The following is a 24,843-nucleotide window of genomic DNA, read 5'->3' as shown; positions in this document are numbered from 1 at the left end:
TCTAAACCAGGTCTAAACCAGGACTAAACCAGGTCCAAACCAGGACTAAACCAGGTCTAAACCAGGTCTAAACCAGGACTAAACCAGGTCTAAACCAGGTCTAAACAAGGACTAAACCAGGTCTAAAACAGGTCTAAACCAGGTCTAAACCAGGTCTAAACCAGGACTAAACCAGGTCTGAACCAGGACTGAACCAGGACTAAACCAGGACTAAACCAGAACTAAACCAGGACTAAACCAGGTCTGAACCAGGACTGAACCAGGTCTGAACCAGGACTGAACCAGGTCTGAACCAGGACTGAACCAGGACTGAACCAGGACTAAACCAGGACTAAACCAGAACTAAACCAGGACTAAACCAGGTCTGAACCAGGACTGAACCAGGTCTGAACCAGGACTGAACCAGGTCTGAACCAGGACTGAACCAGGACTGAACCAGGTCTGAACCAGGACTGAACCAGGTCTGAACCAGGACTGAACCAGGACTGAACCAGGTCTGAACCAGGACTAAACCAGGACTAAACCAGGACTAAACCAGGACTAAACCAGGACTAAACCAGGTCTAAACCAGGACTAAACCAGGACTGAACCAGGACTGAACCAGGACTAAACCAGAACTAAACCAGGACTAAACCAGGACTAAACCAGGACTAAACCAGGACTAAACCAGGACTAAACCAGGTCTAAACCAGGACTAAACCAGGACTAAACCAGAACTAAACCAGGTCTGAACCAGGACTAAACCGGGACTAGACCAGGTCTAAACCAGGACTAAACCACGACTAAACCAGGACTAAACCAGGACTAAACCATGACTAAACCAGGACTAAACCAGGACTAAACCAGGACTAGACCAGGTCTAAACCAGGACTGAACCAGGACTAAACCAGGACTAAACCAGGACTAAACCAGGTCTCAACCAGGACTGAACCAGGACTAAACCAGGACTAAACCAGGACTAAACCAGGTCTAAACCAGGACTAAACCAGGTCTAAACCAGGACTAAACCAGGACTAAACCAGGACTAAACCAGGACTAAACCAGGACTAAACCAGGTCTAAACCAGGACTAAACCAGGACTAAACCAGGACTAAACCAGGTCTGAACCAGGACTGAACCAGGACTAAACCAGGACTAAACCAGGTCTGAACCAGGACTGAACCAGGACTAAACCAGGACTAAACCAGGACTAAACCAGGACTAAACCAGGTCTAAACCAGGACTAAACCAGGTCTAAACCAGGACTAAACCAGGACTAAACCAGGACTAAACCAGGACTAAACCAGGTCTGAACCAGGACTGAACCAGGACTAAACCAGGACTAAACCAGGTCTGAACCAGGACTAAACCAGGTCTAAACCAGGTCTAAACCAGGACTAAACCAGGTCTAAACCAGGACTAAACCAGGTCCAAACCAGGACTAAACCAGGTCTAAACCAGGTCTAAACCAGGACTAAACCAGGTCCAAACCAGGACTAAACCAGGTCTAAACCAGGTCTAAACAAGGACTAAACCAGGTCTAAAACAGGTCTAAACCAGGTCTAAACCAGGACTAAACCAGGTCTAAACCAGGTCTAAACCAGGACTAAACCAGGTCTAAACCAGGTCTAAACCAGGACTAAACCAGGTCTAAACCAGGTCTAAACAAGGACTAAACCAGGTCTAAAACAGGTCTAAACCAGGTCTAAACCAGGTCTAAACCAGGTCTAAACCAGGTCTAAACAAGGACTAAACCAGGTCTAAAACAGGTCTAAACCAGGTCTAAACCAGGTCTAAACCAGGACTAAACCAGGTCTAAACCAGGACTAAACCAGGTCCAAACCAGGACTAAACCAGGTCTAAACCAGGTCTAAACCAGGACTAAACCAGGTCCAAACCAGGACTAAACCAGGTCTAAACCAGGTCTAAACCAGGACTAAACCAGGTCTAAACCAGGTCTAAACAAGGACTAAACCAGGTCTAAAACAGGTCTAAACCAGGTCTAAACCAGGACTAAACCAGGTCTAAACCAGGTCTAAACCAGGACTAAACCAGGTCTAAACAAGGTCTAAACCAGGACTAAACCAGGTCTAAACCAGGTCTAAACAAGGACTAAACCAGGTCTAAAACAGGTCTAAACCAGGTCTAAACCAGGTCTAAACAAGGACTAAACCAGGTCTAAAACAGGTCTAAACCAGGTCTAAACCAGGACTAAACCAGGACTGAACCAGGTCTGAACCAGGACTAAACCAGGACTGAACCAGGACTGAACCAGGACTAAACCAGGACTAAACCAGGACTAAACCAGGACTAAACCAGGACTAGACCAGGTCTAAACCAGGACAAAACCAGGACTAAACCAGGACTAAACCAGGACTAAACCAGGACTAAACCAGGTCTAAACCAGGACTAAACCAGGTCTAAACCAGGACTAAACCGGGACTAGACCAGGTCTAAACCAGGACTAAACCAGGACTGAACCAGAACTAAACCAGGACTAAACCAGAACTAAACCAGAACTAAACCAGGACTGAACCAGGTCTGAACCAGGACTAAACCAGGACTAAACCAGGACTAAACCAGAACTAAACCAGGTCTGAACCAGGACTAAACCAGGACTGAACCAGAACTAAACCAGGACTAAACCAGGACTAAACCAGGACTGAACCAGGACTGAACCAGGACTAGACCAGGTCTGAACCAGGACTAAACCAGAACTAAACCAGGACTGAACCAGGACTGAACCAGGACTGAACCAGGACTAAACCAGGACTAAACCAGGACTAAACCAGGACTAGACCAGGTCTAAACCAGGACTAAACCACGACTAAACCAGGACTAAACCAGGACTAAACCAGGACTAAACCAGGACTAAACCAGGACTAAACCAGGTCTAAACCAGGACTGAACCAGAACTAAACCAGAACTAAACCAGGACTAAACCAGAACTAAACCAAGACTAAACCAGGACTAAACCAGGACTAAACCAGGACTGAACCAGGACTGAACCAGGACTAAACCAGGACTAAACCAGGACTAAACCAGGACTAAACCAGGACTAAACCAGGTCTAAACCAGGACTAAACCACGACTAAACCAGGACTAAACCAGGACTAAACCAGGTCTAAACCAGGACTAAACCAGGTCTAAACCAGGACTAAACCAGGACTGAACCAGGACTGAACCAGGACTAAACCAGGACTAAACCAGGACTAAACCAGGACTAAACCAGGACTAAACCAGGACTAGACCAGGTCTAAACCAGGACTAAACCACGACTAAACCAGGACTAAACCAGGACTAAACCAGGACTAAACCAGGACTAAACCAGGACTAAACCAGGTCTAAACCAGGACTGAACCAGAACTAAACCAGAACTAAACCAGGACTAAACCAGAACTAAACCAGGACTAAACCAGGACTGAACCAGGACTAAACCAGAACTAAACCAGGTCTGAACCAGGACTAAACCAGGACTAAACCAGGACTAAACCAGGACTAAACCAGGACTAAACCAGGACTAGACCAGGTCTAAACCAGGACTAAACCACGACTAAACCAGGACTAAACCAGGACTAAACCAGGTAAAAACCAGGACTAAACCAGGTCTAAACCAGGACTGAACCAGGACTAAACCAGGACTAAACCAGGACTAAACCAGGACTGAACCAGGACCAAACCAGGACTAAACCAGGACTAAACCAGGACTAAACCAGGACTAAACCAGGTCTAAACCAGGTCTAAACCAGGACTAAACCAGGACTAAACCAGGACTAAACCAGGACTAAACCAGGACTAAACCAGGACTGAACCAGGACTAAACCAGGACTAAACCAGGACTAAACCAGGACTAAACCAGGACTAAACCAGGTCTAAACCAGGTCTAAACCAGGACTAAACCAGGACTAAACCAGGACTAAACCAGGACTAAACCAGGACTAAACCAGGTCTAAACCAAGACTAAACCAGGACTAAACAAGCTCTAAACCAGGACTAAACAGGGTCTAAACCAGGTCTAAACAAGGACTAAACCAGGTCTAAACCAGGACTAAACCAGGACTAAACCAGGTCTAAACCAGGACTAAACCAGGTCTAAACCAGGACTAAACCAGGACTAAACAAGGACTAAACAAGGACTAAACCAGGTCTAAACCAGGACTAAACCAGGTCTAAACCAGGACTAAACCGGGACTAGACCAGGTCTAAACCAGGACTAAACCAGGACTAAACCAGGACTAAACCAGGACTAAACCAGGACTAAACCAGGACTAAACCAGGACTAGACCAGGTCTAAACCAGGACTGAACCAGGACTGAACCAGAACTAAACCAGGACTAAACCAGAACTAAACCAGAACTAAACCAGGACTGAACCAGGACTAAACCAGAACTAAACCAGGTCTGAACCAGGACTAAACCAGGACTGAACCAGAACTAAACCAGGACTAAACCAGGACTAAACCAGGACTGAACCAGGACTGAACCAGGACTAAACCAGGACTAAACCAGGACTAAACCAGGACTAGACCAGGTCTAAACCAGGACTAAACCACGACTAAACCAGGACTAAACCAGGACTAAACCAGGTCTAAACCAGGACTGAACCAGGACTAAACCAGGACTGAACCAGGACTAAACCAGAACTAAACCAGGTCTGAACCAGGACTAAACCAGGACTAAACCAGGACTGAACCAGGACTGAACCAGGACTAAACCAGGACTAAACCAGGTCTGAACCAGGACTAAACCAGGACTAGACCAGGTCTAAACCAGGACTAAACCACGACTAAACCAGGACTGAACCAGAACTAAACCAGGACTAAACCAGAACTAAACCAGAACTAAACCAGGACTGAACCAGGTCTGAACCAGGACTAAACCAGGACTAAACCAGGACTAAACCAGAACTAAACCAGGACTAAACCAGGTCTAAACCAGGTCTGAACCAGGACTGAACCAGGACTAAACCAGAACTAAACCAGGTCTGAACCAGGACTGAACCAGGACTAAACCAGAACTAAACCAGGTCTGAACCAGGACTAAACCAGGTCTAAACCAGGACTGAACCAGGACTAAACCAGGACTAAACCAGAACTAAACCAGGTCTGAACCAGGACTAAACCAGGTCTAAACCAGGACTAAACCAGGACTAAACCAGGACTAAACCAGGACTAAACCAGGACTAAACCAGGACTAGACCAGGTCTAAACCAGGACTAAACCACGACTAAACCAGGACTAAACCAGGACTAAACCAGGACTAAACCAGGACTAAACCAGGTCTAAACCAGGACTAAACCAGAACTAAACCAGGTCTGAACCAGGACTAAACCAGGACTAAACCAGGACTAAACCAGGACTAGACCAGGTCTAAACCAGGACTAAACCACGACTAAACCAGGACTAAACCAGGACTAAACCAGGTCTAAACCAGGACTAAACCAGGTCTAAACCAGGACTAAACCAGGACTGAACCAGGACTGAACCAGGACTAAACCAGAACTAAACCAGGTCTGAACCAGGACTAAACCACGACTAAACCAGGACTAAACCAGGACTAAACCAGGTCTAAACCAGGACTAAACCAGGTCTAAACCAGGACTAAACCAGGACTGAACCAGGACTGAACCAGGACTAAACCAGGACTAGACCAGGTCTAAACCAGGACTAAACCAGGACTAAACCAGGACTAAACCAGGACTAAACCAGGACTAAACCAGGACTGAACCAGGACTAAACCAGGACTAAACCAGGACTAAACCAGGACTAAACCAGGACTAAACCAGGACTAAACCAGGTCTAAACCAAGACTAAACCAGGTCTAAACCAGGACTAAACCAGGACTAAACCAGGTCTAAACCAGGACTAAACCAGGTCTAAACCAGGACTGAACCAGAACTAAACCAGAACTAAACCAGGACTAAACCAGGACTAAACCAGGACTGAACCAGGACTAAACCAGAACTAAACCAGGTCTGAACCAGGACTAAACCAGGACTAAACCAGGACTGAACCAGGACTGAACCAGGACTAAACCAGGACTAAACCAGGACTAAACCAGGACTAGACCAGGTCTAAACCAGGACTAAACCACGACTAAACCAGGACTAAACCAGGACTAAACCAGGACTAAACCAGGACTAAACCAGGACTAAACCAGGACTAGACCAGGTCTAAACCAGGACTAAACCACGACTAAACCAGGACTAAACCAGGACTAAACCAGGACTAAACCAGGACTAAACCAGGTCTAAACCAGGACTGAACCAGAACTAAACCAGAACTAAACCAGGACTAAACCAGAACTAAACCAGGACTAAACCAGGACTGAACCAGGACTAAACCAGAACTAAACCAGGTCTGAACCAGGACTAAACCAGGACTAAACCAGGACTGAACCAGGACTAAACCAGAACTAAACCAGGTCTGAACCAGGACTAAACCAGGACTAGACCAGGTCTAAACCAGGACTAAACCACGACTAAACCAGGACTGAACCAGAACTAAACCAGGACTAAACCAGAACTAAACCAGAACTAAACCAGGACTGAACCAGGTCTGAACCAGGACTAAACCAGGACTAAACCAGGACTAAACCAGAACTAAACCAGGTCTGAACCAGGACTGAACCAGGACTAAACCAGGACTAAACCAGGTCTGAACCAGGACTGAACCAGGACTAAACCAGAACTAAACCAGGTCTGAACCAGGACTAAACCAGGACTAAACCAGGACTGAACCAGGACTGAACCAGGACTAAACCAGGACTAAACCAGGACTAAACCAGGACTAAACCAGGACTAAACCAGGACTAGACCAGGTCTAAACCAGGACTAAACCACGACTAAACCAGGACTAAACCAGGACTAAACCAGGACTAAACCAGGACTAAACCAGGTCTAAACCAGGACTAAACCAGAACTAAACCAGGTCTGAACCAGGACTAAACCAGGACTAAACCAGGACTAAACCAGGACTAGACCAGGTCTAAACCAGGACTAAACCACGACTAAACCAGGACTAAACCAGGACTAAACCAGGTCTAAACCAGGACTAAACCAGGTCTAAACCAGGACTAAACCAGGACTGAACCAGGACTGAACCAGGACTAAACCAGAACTAAACCAGGTCTGAACCAGGACTAAACCAGGACTAAACCAGGACTAAACCAGGACTAGACCAGGTCTAAACCAGGACTAAACCACGACTAAACCAGGACTAAACCAGGACTAAACCAGGTCTAAACCAGGACTAAACCAGGTCTAAACCAGGACTAAACCAGGACTGAACCAGGACTGAACCAGGACTAAACCAGGACTAGACCAGGTCTAAACCAGAACTAAACCAGGACTAAACCAGGACTAAACCAGGACTAAACCAGGACTAAACCAGGACTAAACCAGGACTAAACCAGGACTAAACCAGGACTAAACCAGGTCTAAACCAAGACTAAACCAGGACTAAACAAGCTCTAAACCAGGACTAAACCAGGTAATGTCATGTTGTGTTGTGTGTCATGTTGTGTGTGTCATGTGTGTGTGTCATGTGTGTGTTGTGTGTGTCATGTTGTGTTGTGTGTCATGTTGTGTTGTGTGTCATGTTGTGTGTGTCATGTGTGTGTTGTGTGTGTCATGTTGTGTTGTGTGTCATGTTGTGTGTGTCATGTGTGTGTTGTGTGTGTCATGTTGTGTTGTGTGTCATGTTGTGTTGTGTGTCATGTTGTGTGTCATGTCGTGTGTCATGTCGTGTGTCATGTTGTGTGTCATGTTGTGTGTCATGTCGTGTGTCATGTCGTGTGTCATGTTGTGTGTCATGTTGTGTGCCATGTTGTGTGTCATGTTGTGTGTCATGTCGTGTGTCATGTTGTGTGTCATGTTGTGTGTCATGTTGTGTGTCATGTTGTGTCATGTTGTGTGTCATGTTGTGTCATGTCGTGTGTCATGTTATGTGTCATGTTGTGTGTCATGTTGTGTGTCATGTTGTGTGTCATGTTGTGTCATGTCGTGTGTCATGTCGTGTGTCATGTTGTGTGTCATGTTGTGTGTCATGTTGTGTCATGTCGTGTGTCATGTCGTGTGTCATGTTGTGTGTCATGTTGTGTGTCATGTTGTGTGTCATGTTGTGTGTCATGTTGTGTGTCATGTTGTGTGTCATGTTGTGTGTCATGTTGTGTGTCATGTTGTGTCATGTTGTGTGTCATGTTGTGTGTCATGTCGTGTGTCATGTTGTGTGTCATGTTGTGTCATGTCGTGTGTCATGTTGTGTCATGTCGTGTGTCATGTTGTGTGTCATGTTGTGTAATGTTGTGTGTCATGTCGTGTGTCATGTCGTGTGTCATGTTGTGTGTCATGTTGTGTGTCATGTTGTGTCATGTTGTGTGTCATGTCGTGTGTCATGTTGTGTGTCATGTTGTGTGTCATGTTGTGTGTCATGTTGTGTGTCATGTTGTGTGTCATGTCGTGTGTCATGTTGTGTGTCATGTTGTGTGTCATGTTGTGTGTCATGTCGTGTGTCATGTCGTGTGTCATGTTGTGTGTCATGTTGTGTGCCATGTTGTGTGTCATGTTGTGTGTCATGTCGTGTGTCATGTCGTGTGTCATGTCGTGTGTCATGTTGTGTCATGTTGTGTGTCATGTTGTGTGTCATGTTGTGTCATGTCGTGTGTCATGTCGTGTGTCATGTTGTGTGTCATGTTGTGTGTCATGTTGTGTCATGTTGTGTGTCATGTTGTGTGTCATGTTGTGTGTCATGTTGTGTGTCATGTTGTGTGTCATGTTGTGTGTCATGTCGTGTGTCATGTTGTGTGTCATGTTGTGTGTCATGTTGTGTGTCATGTTGTGTGTCATGTCGTGTGTCATGTTGTGTGTCATGTTGTGTGTCATGTTGTGTGTCATGTTGTGTCATGTTGTGTGTCATGTTGTGTGTCATGTTGTGTGTCATGTTGTGTGTCATGTTGTGTGTCATGTTGTGTGTCATGTCGTGTGTCATGTCGTGTGTCATGTCGTGTGTCATGTTGTGTGTCATGTTGTGTCATGTTGTGTGTCATGTCGTGTGTCATGTTGTGTGTCATGTTGTGTCATGTCGTGTGTCATGTCGTGTGTCATGTCGTGTGTCATGTTGTGTGTCATGTTGTGTGTCATGTCGTGTGTCATGTCGTGTGTCATGTCGTGTGTCATGTTGTGTGTCATGTTGTGTGTCATGTCGTGTGTCATGTTGTGTGTCATGTTGTGTCATGTTGTGTGTCATGTCGTGTGTCATGTTGTGTGTCATGTTGTGTCATGTTGTGTGTCATGTCGTGTGTCATGTTGTGTGTCATGTCGTGTGTCATGTCGTGTGTCATGTCGTGTGTCATGTTGTGTGTCATGTTGTGTGTCATGTCGTGTGTCATGTCGTGTGTCATGTCGTGTGTCATGTTGTGTGTCATGTTGTGTCATGTTGTGTGTCATGTCGTGTGTCATGTTGTGTGTCATGTTGTGTCATGTTGTGTGTCATGTTGTGTGTCATGTTGTGTCATGTTGTGTGTCATGTTGTGTGTCATGTTGTGTGTCATGTTGTGTGTCATGTCGTGTGTCATGTCGTGTGTCATGTTGTGTGTCATGTCGTGTGTCATGTTGTGTGTCATGTCGTGTGTCATGTTGTGTGTCATGTTGTGTGTCATGTCGTGTGTCATGTCGTGTGTCATGTCGTGTGTCATGTTGTGTGTCATGTTGTGTCATGTTGTGTGTCATGTCGTGTGTCATGTTGTGTGTCATGTTGTGTGTCATGTCGTGTGTCATGTCGTGTGTCATGTTGTGTGTCATGTTGTGTGTCATGTCGTGTGTCATGTCGTGTGTCATGTCGTGTGTCATGTTGTGTGTCATGTTGTGTCATGTTGTGTGTCATGTTGTGTGTCATGTTGTGTGTCATGTTGTGTCATGTCGTGTGTCATGTTGTGTGTCATGTTGTGTGTCATGTTGTGTGTCATGTTGTGTGTCATGTTGTGTCATGTCGTGTGTCATGTTGTGTCATGTTGTGTGTCATGTTGTGTGTCATGTCGTGTGTCATGTTGTGTGTCATGTCGTGTGTCATGTTGTGTGTCATGTTGTGTGTCATGTTGTGTGTCATGTTGTGTCATGTTGTGTGTCATGTTGTGTCATGTCGTGTGTCATGTTATGTGTCATGTTGTGTGTCATGTTGTGTGTCATGTTGTGTGTCATGTTGTGTCATGTCGTGTGTCATGTCGTGTGTCATGTTGTGTGTCATGTTGTGTGTCATGTTGTGTGTCATGTTGTGTGTCATGTTGTGTGTCATGTTGTGTGTCATGTTGTGTGTCATGTTGTGTGTCATGTTGTGTCATGTTGTGTGTCATGTTGTGTGTCATGTCGTGTGTCATGTTGTGTGTCATGTTGTGTGTCATGTTGTGTGTCATGTTGTGTCATGTTGTGTGTCATGTTGTGTGTCATGTTGTGTCATGTCGTGTGTCATGTCGTGTGTCATGTCGTGTGTCATGTTGTGTGTCATGTTGTGTGTCATGTTGTGTGTCATGTTGTGTCATGTTGTGTGTCATGTTGTGTCATGTCGTGTGTCATGTCGTGTGTCATGTTGTGTGTCATGTTGTGTGTCATGTTGTGTGTCATGTTGTGTGTCATGTTGTGTGTCATGTTGTGTGTCATGTTGTGTGTCATGTTGTGTCATGTTGTGTGTCATGTTGTGTGTCATGTCGTGTGTCATGTTGTGTGTCATGTTGTGTGTCATGTTGTGTGTCATGTTGTGTCATGTTGTGTGTCATGTTGTGTGTCATGTTGTGTCATGTCGTGTGTCATGTCGTGTGTCATGTCGTGTGTCATGTTGTGTGTCATGTTGTGTGTCATGTTGTGTGTCATGTTGTGTCATGTTGTGTGTCATGTTGTGTGTCATGTTGTGTGTCATGTTGTGTGTCATGTTGTGTGTCATGTTGTGTGTCATGTTGTGTGTCATGTTGTGTGTCATGTTGTGTGTCATGTTGTGTCATGTTGTGTCATGTTGTGTGTCATGTCGTGTGTCATGTTGTGTGTCATGTTGTGTCATGTCGTGTGTCATGTCGTGTGTCATGTTGTGTGTCATGTCGTGTGTCATGTCGTGTGTCATGTCGTGTGTCATGTTGTGTGTCATGTTGTGTGTCATGTCGTGTGTCATGTCGTGTGTCATGTCGTGTGTCATGTTGTGTGTCATGTTGTGTCATGTTGTGTGTCATGTCGTGTGTCATGTTGTGTGTCATGTTGTGTCATGTTGTGTGTCATGTCGTGTGTCATGTTGTGTGTCATGTTGTGTGTCATGTTGTGTCATGTTGTGTGTCATGTTGTGTGTCATGTTGTGTGTCATGTTGTGTGTCATGTTGTGTGTCATGTTGTGTGTCATGTCGTGTGTCATGTCGTGTGTCATGTTGTGTCATGTTGTGTGTCATGTTGTGTGTCATGTTGTGTGTCATGTTGTGTGTCATGTCGTGTGTCATGTCGTGTGTCATGTCGTGTGTCATGTTGTGTGTCATGTTGTGTCATGTCGTGTGTCATGTTGTGTGTCATGTTGTGTGTCATGTTGTGTGTCATGTTGTGTGTCATGTTGTGTCATGTCGTGTGTCATGTTGTGTCATGTTGTGTGTCATGTTGTGTGTCATGTCGTGTGTCATGTCGTGTGTCATGTCGTGTGTCATGTTGTGTGTCATGTTGTGTGTCATGTTGTGTCATGTTGTGTGTCATGTCGTGTGTCATGTCGTGTGTCATGTCGTGTGTCATGTCGTGTGTCATGTCGTGTGTCATGTTGTGTGTCATGTTGTGTCATGTTGTGTGTCATGTCGTGTGTCATGTCGTGTGTCATGTTGTGTGTCATGTCGTGTGTCATGTCGTGTGTCATGTCGTGTGTCATGTTGTGTGTCATGTTGTGTGTCATGTTGTGTGTCATGTTGTGTGTCATGTTGTGTGTCATGTTGTGTCATGTTGTGTGTCATGTCGTGTGTCATGTTGTGTGTCATGTTGTGTCATGTCGTGTGTCATGTTGTGTGTCATGTTGTGTGTCATGTTGTGTCATGTTGTGTGTCATGTTGTGTCATGTCGTGTGTCATGTTGTGTCATGTCGTGTGTCATGTTGTGTGTCATGTTGTGTGTCATGTTGTGTGTCATGTCGTGTGTCATGTCGTGTGTCATGTTGTGTCATGTTGTGTGTCATGTTGTGTGTCATGTTGTGTGTCATGTCGTGTGTCATGTTGTGTGTCATGTCGTGTGTCATGTTGTGTGTCATGTTGTGTCATGTTGTGTCATGTTGTGTGTCATGTTGTGTCATGTTGTGTCATGTTGTGTGTCATGTTGTGTGTCATGTTGTGTGTCATGTTGTGTGTCATGTCGTGTGTCATGTTGTGTGTCATGTTGTGTCATGTTGTGTCATGTTGTGTGTCATGTTGTGTGTCATGTCGTGTGTCATGTTGTGTGTCATGTTGTGTCATGTTGTGTCATGTTGTGTGTCATGTTGTGTGTCATGTTGTGTGTCATGTTGTGTGTCATGTTGTGTGTCATGTCGTGTGTCATGTTGTGTGTCATGTTGTGTCATGTTGTGTCATGTTGTGTGTCATGTTGTGTGTCATGTCGTGTGTCATGTTGTGTGTCATGTTGTGTGTCATGTTGTGTGTCATGTCGTGTGTCATGTTGTGTCATGTTGTGTGTCATGTTGTGTGTCATGTTGTGTAATGTTGTGTGTCATGTCGTGTGTCATGTCGTGTGTCATGTTGTGTCATGTTGTGTGTCATGTCGTGTGTCATGTCGTGTGTCATGTCGTGTGTCATGTCGTGTGTCATGTCGTGTGTCATGTTGTGTCATGTTGTGTGTCATGTCGTGTGTCATGTTGTGTGTCATGTCGTGTGTCATGTTGTGTGTCATGTTGTGTGTCATGTTGTGTGTCATGTTGTGTCATGTCGTGTGTCATGTCGTGTGTCATGTCGTGTGTCATGTTGTGTGTCATGTTGTGTGTCATGTCGTGTGTCATGTCGTGTGTCATGTCGTGTGTCATGTCGTGTGTCATGTTGTGTGTCATGTTGTGTGTCATGTCGTGTGTCATGTCGTGTGTCATGTCGTGTGTCATGTCGTGTGTCATGTCGTGTGTCATGTCGTGTGTCATGTCGTGTGTCATGTCGTGTGTCATGTCGTGTGTCATGTTGTGTGTCATGTCGTGTGTCATGTCGTGTGTCATGTCGTGTGTCATGTCGTGTGTCATGTTGTGTGTCATGTCGTGTGTCATGTCGTGTGTCATGTTGTGTGTCATGTCGTGTGTCATGTCGTGTGTCATGTTGTGTGTCATGTTGTGTGTCATGTTGTGTGTCATGTTGTGTGTCATGTCGTGTGTCATGTCGTGTGTCATGTCGTGTGTCATGTTGTGTGTCATGTTGTGTGTCATGTTGTGTGTCATGTTGTGTGTTGTGTGTTGCAGAAGCTGAGTGTACCCTCTGCTCTCTCGGTGTCGTCTCCTCTCAAACGCTCGTGGTCAGTTCCTCCTCTTGGAGTTTCTGGAAACTTCCCGCTCTGGATGACGATGGTCAGTGTTCTGCCCGCGCTGCTGCTCTTCATCCTGCTCTTCATGGAGTCTCAGATCACAGCGTGAGTCTGGACCAGGACCAGGACCGGGACCGGGACCGGGACCGGGACCAGGACCAGGACCAGGACCAGGACCAGGACCAGGACCAAGACCAAGACCAAGACCAAGACCGGGACCGGGACCGGGACCGGGTCTTGGTCCAGTTCACCTTTAACCCTGGTCTTGGTTTCAGGTTGATCGCCAGTAAGCGTGTGATGAAAGGCACTGGTTTCCATGCCGACCTCCTCATCATCGTGCTGGTGGGCGGAGTCTCTGCGCTCTTCGGGTTGCCGTGGTTATCGGCCGCCACCGTGCGCTCGGTGACACACACCAATGCACTGACGATCACTGAACAGAAGCCCCGCCCACAGGAGCCCCGCCCACAGGAGCCCCGCCCACAGGAGCCCCGCCCACAGGAGCCCCGCCCACAGGAGCCCCGCCTACAGGAGCTCCGCCCCCTCCTCAGGGAACAAAGGGTCACAGGGTTCGTGGTGGCGCTGCTCGTTGGTGAGTCTCACATGTTTCACTGGTGTTAGAGCGCCCCCTGCAGCTCCGCCCCTGCAGCTCCGCCCCTGCAGCTCCGCCCCCTGCAGCTCCGCCCCCTGCAGCTCCGCCCCTGCAGCGATGACGACACAAACGCCCAAAAAACACATATTTAACCATCCCAGAGCCAGAAAGAAGGGAAAACCTCTCCTCTCTTCGCCCCCTCGGCGAGGGCGACGCCCTTGCGGCGAAGAGTGAGGCGTTGACGTCAACATTCACTCTAAAGAAAAGGATCTGGACTAGTCGGCTCCTAAGATTGGGACAGTAAATGTATTTAGTACATGAAACCGACACCATTTAACCCTGTTCAACGTGACGAGAGTTTCCTCCTGGATCACAGACAACAACATGATCCACATGAACATTGAAATCACCTGTAATGACCATCACAGTCTGTGCGACTGAAACGTCTCAGTCAAATCATCAATCAAACCCTCTCTCTTCTCTGATTGGCCTGTTCAAACCCTCTCTCTTCTCTGATTGGCCAGGCCTGTCGGTCCTCGTCGCCGGGCTCCTGAGGCAGATCCCCGTCTCGGTCCTGTTCGGGGTTTTCCTCTACATGGGCGTCATGTCGCTGCAGGGCGTCCAGCTCACTGAGCGGCTCCAGCTGCTGCTCCAGCCGTCCAAACATCACCCGAAGAGCGGCTACGTCCACAAGGTACGGAACCGGCTCAGATCCAGCTCTGACCTCTGACCTCTGGCCCTGACCCCGGTCCCTTCTCACCCTGGTCTCTGCGGCAGGTGCGGCCCTGGCGGATGCACCTGTACACTCTCCTGCAGCTCTCGTGTCTGGTGGTCTTGTGGCTCGTGATGGCGTCGCCTCTGGCTCTGGCGTTTCCCTTCGTCCTGCTGCTGACCATCCCTCTGCGCAAACTACTGCTCCCCCTGGTGTTCACAGCCCGGGAACTGCAGCTGGTGAGAGACGCACACCGGGAGGGCATCTGACACACAGCTACATGATACATTAGTGCTTGCTTGACATCAAACCTTCTTTTAAACATATTTTTAATTAAAAAAAAGGTTTAAATCTGTGACTGAAACTTCAGAGAATGTCCCTGCCTCTCTCTCCTCCCTCTGGTGACGTCAGAGTGCTGCGGGCGTCGGCCTCTCCAGAGATTCAAAATTCCATTATAAACAACAGGAAGTTTGGAATCTTAAACCGTTTCTATTTAATGAAATGTTTCTTGTTGAACAAAGATCATCTCTGTAACTCTTTCTCTTCATCTTTTGTCCTGCTCAGAGTCTTCTCCTCTTTGTCTTTGATCCAGTGTTTTGTGTCTCACTATGTGGCTCTTTAGTCTCACTATGTGGCTCTTTAGTCTCACTATGTGGCTCTTTAGTCTCACTCTGTGGCTCTTTAGCCTCACTATGTGGCTCTTTAGTCTCACTATGTGGCTCTTTAGTCTCACTATGTGGCTCTTTAGTCTCACTATGTGGCTCTTTAGTCTCACTATGTGGCTCTTTAGTCTCACTATGTGGCTCTTTAGTCTCACTATGTGGCTCTCTTTCGTCTCACTATGTGGCTCTTTAGTCTCACTATGTGGCTCTCTTTCGTCTCACTATGTGGCTCTTTAGTCTCACTATGTGGCTCTTTAGTCTCACTATGTGGCTCTTTAGTCTCACTATGTGGCTCTTTAGTCTCACTATGTGGCTCTTTAGCCTCACTATGTGGCTCTTTAGTCTCACTATGTGGCTCTCTTTAGTCTCACTATGTGGCTCTTTAGGCTCACTATGTGGCTCTTTAGTCTCACTATGTGGCTCTTTAGTCTCACTATGTGGCTCTCTTTAGTCTCACTATGTGGCTCTTTAGTCTCACTATGTGGCTCTTTCGTCTCACTATGTGGCTCTCACTATGTGGCTCTTTAGTCTCACTATGTGGCTCTTTAGTCTCACTATGTGGCTCTTTAGTCTCACTATGTGGCTCTCTTTAGTCTCACTATGTGGCTCTTTAGTCTCACTATGTGGCTCTTTAGTCTCACTATGTGGCTCTCTTTAGTCTCACTCTGTGGCTCTTTAGTCTCACTATGTGGCTCTTTAGGCTCACTATGTGGCTCTCTTTAATCTCACTATGTGGCTCTTTAGTCTCACTATGTGGCTCTCTTTAGTCTCACTATGTGGCTCTTTAGTCTCACTATGTGGCTCTTTAGTCTCACTATGTGGCTCTCTTTAGTCTCACTATGTGGCTCTTTAGCCTCACTATGTGGCTCTTTAGTCTCACTATGTGGCTCTTTAGTCTCACTATGTGGCTCTTTAGTCTCACTATGTGGCTCTTTAGTCTCACTATGTGGCTCTTTAGTCTCACTATGTGGCTCTTTAGTCTCACTATGTGACTCTTTAGTCTCACTATGTGGCTCTTTAGTCTCACTATGTGGCTCTCTTTAGTCTCACTATGTGGCTCTTTAGTCTCACTATGTGGCTCTTTCGTCTCACTATGTGGCTCTTTAGTCTCACTATGTGGCTCTTTAGTCTCACTATGTGGCTCTCTTTAGCCTCACTATGTGGCTCTCTTTAGTCTCACTATGTGGCTCTCTTTAGTCTCACTCTGTGGCTCTTTAGTCTCACTATGTGGCTCTTTAGGCTCACTATGTGGCTCTCTTTAATCTCACTATGTGGCTCTTTAGTCTCACTATGTGGCTCTTTAGTCTCACTATGTGGCTCTCTTTAATCTCACTATGTGGCTCTTTAGTCTCACTATGTGGCTCTCTTTAGTCTCACTATGTGGCTCTCTTTAGTCTCACTCTGTGGCTCTTTAGTCTCACTATGTGGCTCTTTAGGCTCACTATGTGGCTCTCTTTAATCTCACTATGTGGCTCTTTAGTCTCACTATGTGGCTCTTTAGTCTCACTATGTGGCTCTTTAGTCTCACTATGTGGCTCTTTAGTCTCACTATGCGGCTCTCTTTAGTCTCACTATGTGGCTCTTTAGTCTCACTATGTGGCTCTTTAGTCTCACTATGTGGCTCTCTTTAGTCTCACTATGTGGCTCTTTAGTCTCACTATGTGGCTCTTTAGTCTCACTATGTGGCTCTCTTTAGTCTCACTATGTGGCTCTTTAGCCTCACTATGTGGCTCTTTAGTCTCACTATGTGGCTCTTTAGTCTCACTATGTGGCTCTTTAGTCTCACTATGTGGCTCTTTAGTCTCACTATGTGGCTCTCTTTAGTCTCACTATGTGGCTCTTTAGTCTCACTATGTGGCTCTCTTTAGTCTCACTATGTGGCTCTTTAGTCTCACTATGTGGCTCTTTAGTCTCACTATGTGGCTCTTTAGTCTATGTGGCTCTTTAGTCTCACTATGTGGCTCTTTAGTCTCACTATGTGGCTCTTTAGTCTCACTATGTGGCTCTTTAGTCTCACTATGTGGCTCTCTCTTTAGTCTCACTATGTGGCTCTCTTTAGTCTCACTATGTGGCTCTTTAGTCTCACTATGTGGCTCTTTAGTCTCACTATGTGGCTCTCTTTAGTCTCACTCTGTGGCTCTTTAGTCTCACTATGTGGCTCTTTAGGCTCACTATGTGGCTCTCTTTAATCTCACTATGTGGCTCTTTAGTCTCACTATGTGGCTCTCTTTAGTCTCACTATGTGGCTCTTTAGTCTCACTATGTGGCTCTTTAGTCTCACTATGTGGCTCTCTTTAGTCTCACTATGTGGCTCTTTCGTCTCACTATGTGGCTCTTTAGTCTCACTATGTGGCTCTTTAGTCTCACTATGTGGCTCTTTAGTCTCACTATGTGGCTCTTTAGTCTCACTATGTGGCTCTCACTATGTGGCTCTTTAGTCTCACTATGTGGCTCTTTAGTCTATGTGGCTCTTTAGTCTCACTATGTGGCTCTTTAGTCTCACTATGTGGCTCTTTAGTCTCACTATGTGGCTCTTTAGTCTCACTATGTGGCTCTCTCTTTAGTCTCACTATGTGGCTCTTTAGTCTCACTCTGTGGCTCTTTAGTCTATGTGGCTCTTTAGTCTCACTATGTGGCTCTTTAGTCTCACTCTGTGGCTCTTTAGTCTCACTATGTGGCTCTTTAGTCTCACTATGTGGCTCTTTAGTCTATGTGGCTCTTTAGTCTCACTATGTGGCTCTTTAGTCTCACTCTGTGGCTCTTTAGTCTCACTATGTGGCTCTTTAGTCTCACTATGTGGCTCTTTAGTCTCACTATGTGGCTCTCACTATGTGGCTCTTTAGTCTCACTATGTGGCTCTTTAGTCTCACTATGTGGCTCTCACTATGTGGCTCTTTAGTCTCACTATGTGGCTCTTTAGGCTCACTATGTGGCTCTTTAGGCTCACTATGTGGCTCTTTCGTCTCACTATGTGGCTCTTTAGTCTCACTATGTGGCTCTCACTATTTGGCTCTTTAGTCTCACTATGTGGCTCTTTAGTCTCACTATGTGGCTCTCTTTAGTCTCACTATGTGGCTCTTTCGTCTCACTATGTGGCTCTTTAGTCTCACTATGTGGCTCTTTAGTCTCACTATGTGGCTCTTTAGTCTCACTATGTGGCTCTCTTTAGTCTCACTATGTGGCTCTTTAGTCTCACTATGTGGCTCTCTTTAGTCTCACTATGTGGCTCTTTAGTCTCACTATGTGGCTCTCTTTAGTCTCACTATGTGGCTCTCTTTAGTCTCACTATGTGGCTCTCTTTAGTCTCACTATGTGGCTCTCTTTAATCTCACTATGTGGCTCTTTCGTCTCACTATGTGGCTCTCTTTAGTCTCACTATGTGGCTCTTTAGCCTCACTATGTGGCTCTTTAGTCTCACTATGTGGCTCTTTAGTCTCACTATGTGGCTCTTTAGCCTCACTATGTGGCTCTTTAGTCTCACTATGTGGCTCTTTAGTCTCACTATGTGGCTCTTTAGCCTCACTATGTGGCTCTTTAGTCTCACTATGTGGCTCTTTAGTCTCACTATGTGGCTCTTTAGCCTCACTATGTGGCTCTTTAGTCTCACTATGTGGCTCTTTAGTCTCACTATGTGGCTCTTTAGTCTCACTATGTGGCTCTTTAGTCTCACTATGTGGCTCTTTAGCCTCACTATGTGGCTCTTTAGTCTCACTATGTGGCTCTTTAGCCTCACTATGTGGCTCTTTAGTCTCACTATGTGGCTCTCTTTAGTCTCACTATGTGGCTCTTTCGTCTCACTATGTGGCTCTCTTTAGTCTCACTATGTGGCTCTTTAGTCTCACTATGTGGCTCTCTTTAGTCTCACTCTGTGGCTCTTTAGCCTCACTATGTGGCTCTCTTTAGTCTCACTATGTGGCTCTTTAGTCTCACTATGTGGCTCTTTAGTCTCACTATGTGGCTCTCTTTAATCTCACTATGTGGCTCTTTAGTCTCACTATGTGGCTCTCTTTAGTCTCACTATGTGGCTCTTTAGTCTCACTATGTGGCTCTTTAGTCTCACTATGTGGCTCTTTAGTCTATGTGGCTCTTTAGTCTCACTATGTGGCTCTTTAGTCTCACTATGTGGCTCTTTAGCCTCACTATGTGGCTCTTTAGTCTCACTATGTGGCTCTTTAGTCTCACTATGTGGCTCTTTAGCCTCACTATGTGGCTCTTTAGTCTCACTATGTGGCTCTTTAGTCTCACTATGTGGCTCTTTAGCCTCACTATGTGGCTCTTTAGCCTCACTATGTGGCTCTTTAGCCTCACTATGTGGCTCTTTAGCCTCACTATGTGGCTCTTTAGTCTCACTATGTGGCTCTTTAGCCTCACTATGTGGCTCTTTAGTCTCACTATGTGGCTCTTTAGCCTCACTATGTGGCTCTTTAGTCTCACTAGACATGGGACTTTAGTCCTTTTTGGTTCTCTTCACTCTGTTAAGAGCCGGGCCGCTGGGCCCCTCTGAGCCGGGGGGCCCCTCTGAGCCGGAGGGCCCCTCTGAGCCGGGGGGCCCCTCTGAGCCGGAGGGCCCCTCTGAGCCGGAGGGCCCCTCTGAGCCGGGGGGCCCCTCTGAGCCGGGGGGCCCCTCTGAGCCGGGGGGCCCCTCTGAGCCGGGGGGCCCCTCTGAGCCGGGGGGCCCCTCTGATGTTTAGAGTCTGATTTAGATTGAATAATGTTCTAAAAGATCTTCATGTTTCAGAGTTTGACAAACGATGAATTCAGAGCTAATGCTAATGCTAATGCTAATGTTTGTGTGCAGCTGGACGGGGAGGAGCCGGAGGCGGAGCTAGAGCAGGACGAGTACGAGCAGCTGCAGATGCCTGTGTGAGAGGGCCCCTGTGGCCCCCGGCGCCCCTGTGGCCCCCGGGGGCCCCTGCAGACTAAAGCACTTGTGATAAAGGCGTTCAAACAGTGAAATCTTTCAGTGTCACTTTTGTTTCACTTTTAAATAAACTGATTTCTCGCCTCAGGAAACGTTCAGCTTTTTGTGTCACAGTGAAATGCACAACTGGCCCCGCCCTGCTGCTCCAGCAGAGGGCCCTGTGGCCCCGCCCTGCTGCTCCAGCAGAGGGCCCTGTGGCCCCGCCCTGCTGCTCCAGCAGAGGGCCCTGTTGTTTCCCAAAGAAATGACAGGATTGTGTCATATTTTACACATTTATTGAATATAAACTCTGAATAAATTATGACATTTCCCATCAGCCCCTGCTCAGGTCCTCAATTCAAAAAACACTTCAGCCTCCAATCAGAGTTCAGCTCCAGGAGCCACAGCCAATCAGGCTTTACGACTGCTCCAAGTCCCTCACAGCGGCGTTAGGGGCGGGTCCCTCACAGCGGCGTTAGGGGCGGGTCCCTCACAGCGGCGTTAGGGGCGGGTCCCTCACAGCGGCGTTAGGGGCGGGTCCCTCACAGCGGCGTTAGGGGCGGGTCCCTCACAGCGGCGTTAGGGGCGGGTCCCTCACAGCGGCGTTAGGGGCGGGTCCCTCACAGCGGCGTTAGGGGCGGGTCCCTCACAGCGGCGTTAGGGGCGGGTCCCTCACAGCGGCGTTAGGGGCGGGTCCCTCACAGCGGCAGGTTCAGGAGCTTCTGTTGTAAATAAGTTTTCACTTCTTCGATGCCGTTGAGTTTCTCCAGCTCGTGGTACGGAAGCTGCACATGGACAAACACCATTATGACACGTTTATGACACGTTTATGACACGTTTGTGACACGTTTGTGACACGTTTGTGACACGTTTATGACACGTTTGTGACACGTTTGTGACACGTTTATGACACGTTTGACACGTTTGTGACACGTTTATGACACGTTTGTGACACGTTTGTGACACGTTTGTGACACGTTTGTGACACGTTTGTGACACGTTTGTGACACGTTTGTGACACGTTTGTGACACGTTTGTGACACGTTTGTGACACGTTTGTGACACGTTTATGACACGTTTGACACGTTTGTGACACGTTTGTGACACGTTTGTGACACGTTTGTGACACGTTTGTGACACGTTTGTGACACGTTTGTGACACGTTTATGACACGTTTGTGACACGTTTGTGACACGTTTGTGACACGTTTGTGACACGTTTGTGACACGTTTATGACACGTTTGACACGTTTGTGACACGTTTGTGACACGTTTATGACACGTTTATGACACGTTTATGACACGTTTGACACGTTTGTGACACGTTTATGACACGTTTATGACACGTTTGTGACACGTTTGACACGTTTGTGACACGTTTGTGACACGTTTATGACACGTTTATGACACGTTTATGACACGTTTGACACGTTTGTGACACGTTTATGACACGTTTGTGACACGTTTGTGACACGTTTATGACACGTTTATGACACGTTTGACACGTTTGTGACACGTTTATGACACGTTTATGACACGTTTATGACACGTTTATGACACGTTTGACACGTTTGTGACACGTTTATGACACGTTTATGACACGTTTATGACACGTTTATGACACGTTTATGACACGTTTATGACACGTTTGACACGTTTGTGACACGTTTATGACACGTTTATGACACGTTTATGACACGTTTGACACGTTTGTGACACGTTTATGACACGTTTGTGACACGTTTGTGACACGTTTGACACGTTTGTGACACGTTTGTGACACGTTTGTGACACGTTTGTGACACGTTTGTGACACGTTTGTGACACGTTTGTGACACGTTTGTGACACGTTTGTGACACGTTTGTGACACGTTTATGACACGTTTATGACACGTTTGTGACACGTTTGTGACACGTTTGTGACACGTTTGACACGTTTGTGACACGTTTGTGACACGTTTGTGACACGTTTGTGACACGTTTATGACACGTTTGTGACACGTTTATGACACGTTTGACACGTTTGTGACACGTTTATGACACGTTTATGACACGTTTATGACACGTTTGACACGTTTGTGACACGTTTATGACACGTTTATGACACGTTTATGACACGTTTGACACGTTTGTGACACGTTTATGACACGTTTGTGACACGTTTATGACACGTTTGTGACACGTTTGTGACACGTTTATGACACGTTTATGACACGTTTGACACGTTTGTGACACGTTTATGACGCGTTTATGACACGTTTATGACACGTTTGACACGTTTGTGACACGTTTATGACACGTTTATGACACGTTTGTGACACGTTTGTGACACGTTTGACACGTTTGTGACACGTTTGTGACACGTTTGTGACACGTTTGTGACACGTTTGTGACACGTTTGTGACACGTTTGTGACACGTTTGTGACACGTTTGTGACACGTTTGTGACACGTTTGTGACACGTTTATGACACGTTTATGACACGTTTATGACACGTTTGTGACACGTTTGTGACACGTTTGTGACACGTTTGACACGTTTGTGACACGTTTGTGACACGTTTGTGACACGTTTATGACACGTTTGTGACACGTTTGTGACACGTTTGTGACACGTTTGTGACACGTTTGTGACACGTTTGTGACACGTTTGTGACACGTTTGTGACACGTTTGTGACACGTTTATGACACGTTTGACACGTTTGTGACACGTTTATGACACGTTTGACACGTTTGTGACACGTTTATGACACGTTTATGACACGTTAATGACACGTTTTACATCAGTCTTAAAATCTGAACTTTTAAGACGTTTAAGTCTTTGTGTGTGTGTGTGTGTAGTGAGTGTGTGTGTGTGTGGTGTGTGTGTGTAGTGAGTGTGTGTGTGGTGTGTGTGTGTAGTGTGTGTGTGTGTGTAGTGTGTGTGTGTGTGTGTGTGTAGTGTGTGTAGTGTATAGTGTGTGTGTAGTGTGTGTATAGTGTGTGTGTAGTCCGTGTATAGTGTGTGTAGTGTGTGTGTGTAGTGTGTGTGTTGTGTACCTGCAGTAGTTTGTAGTGCAGTAGTTGTAAGAGTGTGTAGTGTGTGTAGTGTGTGTAGTGTGTGTAGTGTGTGTGTTGTGTACCTGCAGTAGTTTGTAGTGCAGTAGTTGTAAGAGTGTGTAGTGTGTGTAGTGTGTGTAGTGTGTGTAGTGTGTGTGTTGTGAACCTGCAGTAGTTTGTAGTGCAGTAGTTGTAAGAGTGTGTAGTGTGTGTAGTGTGTGTAGTGTGTGTAGTGTGTGTGTTGTGTACCTGCAGTAGTTTGTAGTGCAGTAGTTGTAAGAGTGTGTAGTGTGTGTAGTGTGTGTAGTGTGTGTAGTGTGTGTGTTGTGTACCTGCAGTAGTTTGTAGTGCAGTAGTTGTAAGAGTGTGTAGTGTGTGTAGTGTGTGTAGTGTGTGTAGTGTGTGTGTTGTGTACCTGCAGTAGTTTGTAGTGCAGTAGTTGTAAGAGTGTGTAGTGTGTGTAGTGTGTGTAGTGTGTGTAGTGTGTGTGTTGTGTACCTGCAGTAGTTTGTAGTGCAGTAGTTGTAAGAGTGTGTGGTGTGTGTAGTGTGTGTGTGTAGTGTGTGTGTTGTGTACCTGCAGTAGTTTGTAGTGCAGTAGTTGTAAGAGTGTGTAGTGTGTGTAGTGTGTGTAGTGTGTGTAGTGTGTGTGTTGTGTACCTGCAGTAGTTTGTAGTGCAGTAGTTGTAAGAGTGTGTAGTGTGTGTAGTGTGTGTAGTGTGTGTGTTGTGAACCTGCAGTAGTTTGTAGTGCAGTAGTTGTAAGAGTGTGTAGTGTGTGTAGTGTGTGTAGTGTGTGTAGTGTGTGTGTTGTGTACCTGCAGTAGTTTGTAGTGCAGTAGTTGTAAGAGTGTGTAGTGTGTGTAGTGTGTGTAGTGTGTGTAGTGTGTGTGTTGTGTACCTGCAGTAGTTTGTAGTGCAGTAGTTGTAAGAGTGTGTAGTGTGTGTAGTGTGTGTGTTGTGTACCTGCAGTAGTTTGTAGTGCAGTAGTTGTAAGAGTGTGTAGTGTGTGTAGTGTGTGTAGTGTGTGTAGTGTGTGTGTTGTGTACCTGCAGTAGTTTGTAGTGCAGTAGTTGTAAGAGTGTGTAGTGTGTGTAGTGTGTGTGTTGTGTACCTGCAGTAGTTTGTAGTGCAGTAGTTGTAAGAGTGTGTAGTGTGTGTAGTGTGTGTAGTGTGTGTAGTGTGTGTGTTGTGTACCTGCAGTAGTTTGTAGTGCAGTAGTTGTAAGAGTGTGTAGTGTGTGTAGTGTGTGTAGTGTGTGTAGTGTGTGTGTTGTGTACCTGCAGTAGTTTGTAGTGCAGTAGTTGTAAGAGTGTGTAGTGTGTGTAGTGTGTGTGTTGTGTACCTGCAGTAGTTTGTAGTGCAGTAGTTGTAAGAGTGTGTAGTGTGTGTAGTGTGTGTATTGTGTGTAGTGTGTGTGTTGTGTACCTGCAGTAGTTTGTAGTGCAGTAGTTGTAAGAGTGTGTAGTGTGTG

General features: G+C 46.3%; 2 protein-coding genes across 2 annotated transcripts in view; one reads left to right on the top strand and one right to left on the bottom strand.

The window, feature by feature from the left end:
• The first annotated feature begins 13,483 nt into the window (after window positions 1–13,483).
• On the top strand, window positions 13,484–20,318 carry slc4a2a (solute carrier family 4 member 2a). Its single transcript, XM_072462195.1, has 5 exons — window positions 13,484–13,575; window positions 13,746–14,059; window positions 14,584–14,753; window positions 14,837–15,010; window positions 20,232–20,318. Exons 1-5 carry the CDS (start codon window positions 13,505–13,507, stop codon window positions 20,298–20,300), a joined length of 798 nt encoding a protein of 265 aa, XP_072318296.1. The 5' UTR covers window positions 13,484–13,504; the 3' UTR covers window positions 20,301–20,318.
• A 323-nt stretch (window positions 20,319–20,641) lies between these two features.
• fastk (Fas-activated serine/threonine kinase) overlaps window positions 20,642–24,843 on the bottom strand; it is an 84,203-nt gene continuing 80,001 nt past the window's right edge. The window contains exon 14 of the mRNA XM_072462186.1: window positions 20,642–21,118. Coding sequence (XP_072318287.1) covers window positions 21,032–21,118 — 87 coding nt within the window. The 3' untranslated portion in view covers window positions 20,642–21,031. The remainder of the gene's footprint in view (window positions 21,119–24,843) is intronic.

Source organism: Eucyclogobius newberryi, unplaced genomic scaffold (assembly GCF_026437365.1).
Source record: "Eucyclogobius newberryi isolate DKJ021-1_F unplaced genomic scaffold, fEucNew1.0.hap1 SCAF_39, whole genome shotgun sequence".
In the NCBI taxonomy this organism is placed as follows: Eukaryota; Metazoa; Chordata; class Actinopteri; order Gobiiformes; family Gobiidae; genus Eucyclogobius; species Eucyclogobius newberryi.
The sequence above is the reverse complement of the archived record's forward strand: the minus strand, read 5'-3'. Positions and strand labels throughout refer to the sequence as shown.

Bases quoted from the DNA above. Each gene is read 5' to 3' on its own strand.
- slc4a2a (XM_072462195.1), top strand. From the start codon at position 13,505: ATGACGATGGTCAGTGTTCTGCCCGCGCTGCTGCTCTTCATCCTGCTC. The intron at 14,060-14,583 runs GTGAGTCTCACA...CTGATTGGCCAG, and splicing joins CGTGGTGGCGCTGCTCGTTG to GCCTGTCGGTCCTCGTCGCC. The intron at 15,011-20,231 runs GTGAGAGACGCA...GTTTGTGTGCAG, and splicing joins CAGCCCGGGAACTGCAGCTG to CTGGACGGGGAGGAGCCGGA.